Source organism: Gracilinanus agilis, chromosome 4, assembly GCF_016433145.1.
Source record: "Gracilinanus agilis isolate LMUSP501 chromosome 4, AgileGrace, whole genome shotgun sequence".
NCBI lineage: Eukaryota > Metazoa > Chordata > Mammalia > Didelphimorphia > Didelphidae > Gracilinanus > Gracilinanus agilis.
Genome location: NC_058133.1, coordinates 191,402,231 through 191,411,165, shown reverse-complemented (window position 1 = coordinate 191,411,165; position 8,935 = coordinate 191,402,231). Strand labels below are relative to the sequence as shown.

Sequence of the window (8,935 nt, the reverse complement as noted above, 5' to 3'; positions counted from 1 at the left end):
TTACATTCTTAAAATAAGGAGAGTTAAAAGTGTTTTGGGAGGAGGAAGAGATCTCTTTCAGCTTGCTGGGTAGGGAGGATAAACAAAGGGGATATTTTATTATAGAAGTGGACTGGGCCCTGAAGAATAGATAAGATATTAACAGAGATAAAGTAAAAGGGAGAAATTGCCAGAAGCATATCTTTTATCTTGTTTTGTTCTGCTTATATGATTCATTTCTTATAATTAAGTCAAAATGATTTGTCAGGGGAAGAGATAATAGTATAGCAAACTAACCTATTTATATCATAGAACCAAGCTGGAATTATGTGCCTTGCTTTGCATTTTTAGTGCTTAGCATAATACATGGCACATAGTAGGGATTAATAATGTTGGTTGACTGACTGACATACCAATAAAGCCAAAATTATTTTAAATTTATTTGGTTGCTTTTTGATCAACAGAATTCCCCAGTGATAGGAAAACATGAAATGACAAAATAATAAAAATTGATTGGTTTGCTGATTGAGGAGAATCGAATTTATTAGAATGTAAGCAGATCATGGAAACAAAAAAAATCTTTCATGTGCAGAATACATTTATATAACAAGGACATAAAAACTCAAAAATGGGAAGTCTTTAATCCTGAGATTTTAGAAAGAAAATTAGAAGTGAAATGCAGCTTGCCATTCACTGTCCTTGAGCTGACTTTGTTTCTTCAGGTTCAGAACCTGGACATGGGGGAGATCTTTATGGTTAGCAGATGGAATCATGGCTGGTATGGACTCCTGACATGTTCTGTGCAGAAATAAGGGCCATCAGGTTACTTAGCAGCAAGGGGAGCAGCAAGGGGAGCAGCAGGTGGTGCGGCAGGTGGTGCGGCAGGGGGCTGGCTGGCAGCAAGGGGGTCTGCAGCAAGGAGACTGCACATTAATAGGATGGCAGCAGGTGGAAGCCCAGCAGCAGGGTCTGCAGACCACAGCTGTGCAGGAGGTGGGGCAGCAGGAGATGGGGCGGCAGCAGCCGTCCTGCAGGCAGCAGGGATCACAGCAGCGAGGGTAGCAGCAAGTGTCACAGATGGGGCGGCTACACCTGGGCACGCAGGTCACTGGGCGGCACACGGTGGTTTGGCAAGAGAATGGCAGACAGCACCTGGGTGGGCAGCAGGGCTGGCAGCAGCAGGACTGGCAACAGCTAGGCTGGCAACAGCAGGAGGAGGCAGAGCCACAGCAGGAGTGGACCATGGTGTTGATTGGTTTGGGTTTGGTTTGGGTGGTAAGGAGGAGATGGTTTTGCAGGTCTGAATGCCCTGTCCTGTTTGGAGCTCCTTATATACTCTGACCAGATACTACTATTTTCATGTTAATGGTTTTTGCCAATTAAGTGAGAATTTTTGTTTTGACTAATGGTGACATGCAATACCCAAGATCATTAAGAAAAAATTTTACTTCCTTCCTGAATTTGAACTCATTTAATTCTTTTAGACACCAAAGTCAGAGCTTGATAGCCTAGTTTTAAAAAAATTCACTCAATGTATTATGTCACCATTAACCTTATTATTTCATGTTTCTCTTGCTGTACAGAGCTCTTTTGATAGGCAAACTTCACTCTGTTGAATATTCAAGGATCTATCTTTTGTCATATCAATGACATTCAGCAATATAGATGACAACCCATTCTTCCTGGGCAACTCATTCATACTTTCCCATAAATTCACCATGGGGTGAGGGAACTCAAAATTCTGGATCCTTCCTGATTCTCTAGATATCAAGTGACTATCAAAGGAGAATCCAGCTCCTTGATTTTCCCTCATTCTTGCTATATGACTAGTTGATTTTTTTGTGGTCAAACTTTTTTTGATGACATCAGAGAAATACTATTTTCCCTTATTTACAAGATGAAGTTAAAAGGGTTAAAGGAGGGAATTTAAAAAATGTCCTCATGGAAGCTTTCTTATAATGGAATTTTTCCTTTGAAGTAGGAGATAGGCTTCACAAATAGACACTCATTCTTCTTAAACTACAATTCATAATCTCTAAGGGAGTATTATGTTGGCTGCTCTTCCTGATATTAAACCAATAACATGTTCCTATGTATTCATTCAGGTCTTGTATTTTCCAAGTCCAGAGGTTTATCTGCTTTACCACTCTGCACTCTGACATTCCCAAACTTATTAGCTCTGTAATCATGGGCTTCATTTAAGCATTCCCTCTCAGTTTCTTCTTCTATAAAGTGGAGCTAATCGGATTAATACTACCCTTCTTACAAGATTGATGAAAAATGATTTGTAAACATTGAAGCATTATAGAGTTGTGAATTATTACTTGCCACTACTAAGAATACTCAAGAAACTGTGAGGCTGATTTTGAAGATATTCCAGAGAGGAGCAACAGATATGTATCAGGATAACATCACTGGAATGCATTTCTGATTCTTCCAAAGGGAACTCTTTTTGTAAGGAATCGAAACTCCTGTTTAACTTTGAGTGAATTTGTTTAAAAAGAGAGACACCTCATCTTTAGTAGTCATTTTATTTTGTGATTTTATAATATATATTCAAAGCATGGTCAGACATGGCATTATTTGATGTGACAAATTTTAATTATTCAATAATAAAATGTAGGTTATGTTTTGTAATATGTTTTATTTCAGTTGGGAAGGTGTGTAGGTCTGGGAGCTCCCATGATGGGAGCCAAAACTGTAAGACATCAGGAAGTAACAAAATCTATGTGTAAGGATTAGTCTTAAGGTTCCCCTTTTTGTTTGCCTACATGTTCATGACCTGGTCAGCATGAACTTTAAACTATATGATACCTGAATCTGAAATAATGTGACATGGCCTTGTGGAAGACTCTCTTGCATATGTGCCACTTGGATGTTGCCACGAGTAGAGTACTGTCAAATTTGGTGGACAATTTGCACATTAACACTGCCGAGTCGTTAATACTGTGAAACGTTGCCTTCCTCCAGGCTAAAGAAAGGCAGTGCATGAATCAATTTGCACTTCTTCATGTTGTTGTAAAACTCTGAGTGTTGTATAGTATATCCACAAAATGGCATGTGCATATCCACTGGTGTCAAAGTACATTAAAAGAAGTCTTTCAGATTTTAAGCTTCAGTCATTTCATTCTTAGAACATAAAAAACCTCAGCTCCAAACTCCCCCAAAGTTATACGTCGTCTATAGTGGAATGGCTAGCTTTGTAAGTCACAAATTCCCTCTAACTGGAGGTCTTCCAACCAAAGCTACATGACCACTCGTCAAGAATATCGTAGAGAGGATTCTAGTTCAAAAACAGGTTGGACTCCACGGTCAGTCTCTGAGGTTTCTCCTGACTCTCAGACTGTGTGATTAATTGTGAGGTTAAGTCAGCTCACTAGCATGATGTGCCTGGAATTCCCAAACACAATTCCACATGATGAGGAATGAGCATGCATTTTGTCAGTTAATAAGAGGTAGTTGCATCAGCATTGTGGGCAATGTCCAATGCTCTTTAAAAGCTATATTTCCTAGGAAGTCTAGGGTGAGGTCTTGAAAGAATGTGCTGAAAATGAATTGTCTTAAAATAGACTGGACAAATTCCTGGTATTAATTGACCTAATTTTGCATAAGGAAAACTTTAAAGGTAAAATGTTAAAAATAAATAGGAAGGGAGTGTCTTATTTGCTCAAATATACGCACAATAATCCTGACTCTTGCTAGATAATTGTTACTAATAGTCCACAGTATGTGTATCTCTAAATCTAAATATGTATACTGATGGATAAACTCTGGTGTGACTGATATATTTTGCAAAGAATATATTCCTAAAGAATTGCACAATGAAGGAGCAGTTAAGTGGTTCAGTGGATTGGGAGTCAGGCCCAGAGATAGGATTCAAATGTGACCTCAGACACTACCTGGCTGGCAAGTCACTTAACTCCCATTATCTAGCTCTTACAGCTATCCTGCCTTAGGACCAATACATAGCATTGATTCTAAGACAAGAAGGTAAGGATTTTTAAAAATTGCATAATAAATCTGACTTTTGTTAATTCGATCCTATTTTAAAGGATTCATTGTAAAGAAAAAATGAAAAGATCTAAATAAAATTATGAAGATCAAAATGAACAGAACCAAAAGAACACTATCTGTAGCAACAAAAATGTTGTTGGAAGAATAACTGTGCATGTCCACCACAAGAAAAAGAACTAATAAATCAAAACATATATGATATAATTATATATATAATTATTATATTTTATTGTATATAATATATATTTTAATTATATATTTTCTGTATTTATCATATATATATGTCAAATGATACCATCTCTATTGTGGGAGGGGAGAAAGATACATGGGAAATCCAATGTAATATAAGCAAATAATAAATTGAAACTGAAGAAAAAACTCATAATTATTCCTTGCCTAATGAAAAGAATAATTTAATAACAATTATAAAAGCCTGTTGCCAAATTTTCTAGTCACTGCAGATATTTTTCTATGATTTTATTTAAACTGAATATGTCAGATGGGATGGATCAGAATAGATTTTCATTCTGGAATTCTGTTTGTTATGTTCTGTGTAATTTTGTGCATCATAAAACTGAACTGTTTATTGTTCTTTATGTTGTTATTTCATGGAAATGAAGAATTCCTATAGATTATCAAGTTTTATAAATAATACTGTAAGTGGATGATTTTGTTGACTGATGTATACTAGGGAAGACTATAAGGTTTCCTTGATGAGATCAACAACTTCTTAAAATGATAAATCAATTAAAAAACCAAGTAGATGAATAATACTGCTCAGTCTAAACTACGTAATTTGAGGCATAACTCAACCAGTATATATATATTACTTTATTATTTGGCTCAAGATGTATATATATGTATATATATATACATCTTGAGCCAAATAATAAAGTAATAAATGAAAAAGCACAGGTATCCCTTCCATATCACAAATTTTCCCACCATGGTTTTGATATATCATCACTTGGTGTAAGAAATTAAATGCAAATTTTTGAGAGTTTCACAGAAGCTATAAATGGCCTAGTAGATTCTAGAGAAAAGGTGTAAAAACTTAGGAATGTATAGAATTGTATAATAACATATTTTATCTTTTAATACCACAAATATATATAATTTCTTTTTTAAAGTTTGTGAAAAGAACATGAAAGTAGGGGTAGCTAGGTGGCTTGGTGATAGAGAGCCAGGCTCATAGATGGGAGGTCCTGGATTCAAATCTGACCTCAGGCATTTCCTAACTTTGTCCCTAGTTGCCTAGTGCTTACCACTCTTCTGCCTTAGAACCAATACATAATATTGACTCTAAGATGGAAGGTAAGGATTAAAAAAAAGTCACAAAAATCCAGCAGATGACACACAAAGGCTAGAAATGTCAACATAGTCTATGACCAAATATTTAACCCAAATTTTACAATAAGGAACTATAAATACCCCATAAAAGAAAGGGAAAATTTTCAGGTTTCTTCTTTTGTATGAAGGGAGGGTCAAAAATTTGTATGTGAATTTTTTAGGTTGTGAATATCCCATGCTCCCAAGCCCCATAATACAGAAGGGATACCTGCAGTTATTAAATTCTTACTATATGTTTTTTGTTATGCTAAGCACTATAGATGAAATTAGAAAAGCGAAGATTTTTCTCTCCAGGGGTTCACAACTGGTGTAGACAGTACTTCTTAAAGGAAGGATTTTTAAGTGAAAGATCAGCTGCAGGATATTGTGATGATGAAGATGGTACAATCTGATGCTCCATGTTGCACAGTAAGAGCGAAGATGGTGAAACTTGGTGTTCTACTCTCTTCCCCGGATTGCTCTTAGTGAGTAGTCTTAGTGGATGGGTCAACCCCCAGCCAGAAGGGTCACTGAAAAGACAGTTGAGGAGAGAGGAAATCTTGGTGGTATCTGGATAGATCTTAAGGGCTGATTGAGATAGAGAGAAGGGCTGTCCTCTGTAGCTCCTCCACTCAGACCTCCAGCGCCTGACAAACATTGCAAATGGAAAGTGAGTTGGACCTCGAATTGCCCAGGGAGAGGAGATTAGGAAGGATTTCCTTTAGGAAATCATATACTATTGTCGACAATGCCAAATGTCTCCCTATTTCCTAAGTCCACTTGTTTTTCAACAGTATTCTTATGAAGAATCCCTATGATGGTGAATCATAGACAACCAGAATCTCAGAGGAAGTGAAAAGGCAGTCAAATAAACAACAGTTGTAAATAGGCTATGGTGCCTTACCAGTAATACTACACATAGGAAGGAATAAGAAAAATATCATAAAAAAATAACCATCTTCCCAGCTGTGTGACCCTGGGCAAGTCACTTGACTCCCCTTGCCTACCTTTACCACTCTTCTGCCTTGGAGATAATATGCAGTATTGACTCCAAGATGGAAGGTAAGGGTTAAAAAAAAAGAATAATGAACAAAAGAGATGGCTAGATCATGTGGTAGAAATACATCTTAACCAGAAGGATAGAGAAAATGTTTTCTGTTGTTTTGTTTTGTTTTGTTTTTGGTGTCCTCAGAATGTTAGAATTCCCAGAGATGGCCTTGAAGCATTAGTTATATGCTCCATAGATGATTTATGGGAAGCCAGGGATACAAATTACCCAGAAGAAGGGAACAGACTGAGTGATAGAGGAAATATCCATATTGGAGATCACAGATGCATTCAAAATATAAGAGAGCTATTATTTTAATTACTTTTAGAGGCAAAGATAAACATAGCACCACTCAATCTCTTGCCAGTTTCAGTACTCAGTTAGAGGATGCCCTTCTTAAATCTTGGAAAGACCATCATTAAACCTAGCCAACAGTTACGTAAATAAAACATTGGTTTGAGAATAGAAGCATCTCTGTAGGTAGAAGAGAACAATTGTCTCATTGTTGGTGATCATTATTCAGTTGATTGATATTTAATAGTATATAATGAAGCCTGTTTGATATAACAAAACATACTAAACTTCCATGAGTAAAGAGGCTTTATAAGTACCAATTCATAATGAGAAAGGTAACAAACAGACTACCTCAAGTTGGGATACTCCAAAGATAAACTCTTGTGAGACATGTTTCCAAATAGTTTTCCCCCAAACAGAGAGAAGATGGTAGTAATAGCTGCCATTTATATATAGCATTTTAAGGCTTACAAAGCAGTTTACAAATATTATGTCATTTTGTCTTTACAACAATCATGACAGGTGGATGCTATTATGCTATTATTATTCTCATTTTATAGATAAGGAAACTGAGGCTAGGAAATTTTCCATGACTTTCTCAGAATTACACCAATGCCTGGGACTGGATTTGAACTCAGATCTTAGCGATTCCAAGTATAATACTCTATCTACTGTGCTACCTATATTGTATGTGACATTAGGCAAATTATTTCTATCTTCTTAGTTTCAGTTTCTTCACCTGAAAATTGAGGAATTTGTACCTAGATGAACTCATTATTATAACATCATTAATATTAGTATTTTTATAACACTTTAATATTTGTAAAGCATTTTACATGTTATCACATCTGATCCTTTCAAAGTCAGGTGAAATGCATTCTATTATTTCCTCCCCCATTTTGCAGATAAGAAAGATGAATCTGAGAGAGATTAAATGACTTGCCCGTCATCATGCACAGCTAGCAAGTGTCTGAGGCAAAGTTAGAATTCCATGTCAAGCATTCTTTCTATTCATCTATGGAGCCCCACCAGAATGAAAAGAATAAAAACCATACTATTTGCATGCTGGAAACATCAAGTTTATTGGGGAACAGAGAAGCATCAGAATTTAAGAGATATGCTAATAAAAGGAAAGGCAGGGTGGGTCAGTGGGCTAAAGCATCCCCCAATCATGAAGAAATCAAGTCTATTAGGAAAAACAAGACTGGTTTCCTAATTCAACACCAGTAAACATGTTGGAAAATGTTAGAAATTTCTTTGACAATTTCCCCAACCAGATCTCAAGTTGGGAGTCATTTGTTATGGTTTGAAAGAAAAAAAAAAGGAACTATTCCCTTTGTAGTTGGGTTAGTTCTTGGGAGATGGTCAATAGATGAGCTGCTTCTCAAGAAACCACATGTTGTGGCTCATGCTAGAGAGTAGTGGGGTACTTGTGGGGAAAAATGGTTGCCTTTTATCAGTAGCTTGTGTGGCTCAGCAGCAGGTAGGGCAGCAGGTGGTGCGGCAGGTGGTGCGGCAGGGGGCTGGCTGGCAGCAAGGGGGTCTGCAGCAAGGAGACTGCACATTAATAGGATGGCAGCAAGTGGAAGCCCAGCAGCAGGGTCTGCAGACCACAGCTGTGCAGGAGGTGGGGCAGCAGGAGATGGGGCGGCAGCAGCCGTCCTGTAGGCAGCAGGGGTCACAGCAGCGAGGGCGGCAGCAAGTGTCACAGATGGGGCGGCTGCACCTGGGCACGCAGGTCACTGGGCGGCACACGGTGGTTTGGCAAGAGAATGGCAGACAGCACCTGGGTGGGCAGCAGGGCTGGCAGCAGCAGGACTGGCAACAGCTGGGTTGGCAGCAGCTAGACTGGCAACAGCTTGGCTGGCAACAGGTAGTCTGGCAACAGATGGGCTGGCAACAACTGGTCTGACAACAGCTGGGCTGGCAACAGCCAGAGGACACAGAGCCACAGCAGGAATGGACCATGGTGTTGGTTGGTTCTGGTTTGGGTTGGGTGGTAAGAAGTTGGTTTTTTAGGTCTGGATGCCCTGTTCTATCCTTGCACCTTTATATACCCTGGCCAAGTGCTGTCAGTCCTCCAGAATACAGGGACCTTTTCTTATTTGTGTTTACCTCTCCAGAAAAGAGAGCATTGGATTGGCTAGTTCCATTGCTTAGAAAATATTCCACCTATACCACAAATAATTGTTTTTCCCCTCTAGCTCATTCAACATGCCTTTCCCTTATGAATATTAGATATTATTCATTCATGTTTCAAATGATCAGAGA

General features: G+C 38.1%; 1 protein-coding gene across 1 annotated transcript; it reads right to left on the bottom strand.

Moving 5' to 3' along the window:
* Positions 1-806: 806 nt before the first annotated feature.
* Positions 807-8,632, bottom strand: LOC123246157 (keratin-associated protein 4-9-like). The gene is made up of 2 exons (XM_044675096.1): positions 8,143-8,632; positions 807-1,288 (listed from the first exon to the last, which is right to left on the bottom strand). The coding sequence occupies exons 1-2, from the start codon at positions 8,630-8,632 to the stop codon at positions 807-809; spliced, it is 972 nt and encodes a 323-aa protein (XP_044531031.1).
* Positions 8,633-8,935: the final 303 nt, after the last annotated feature.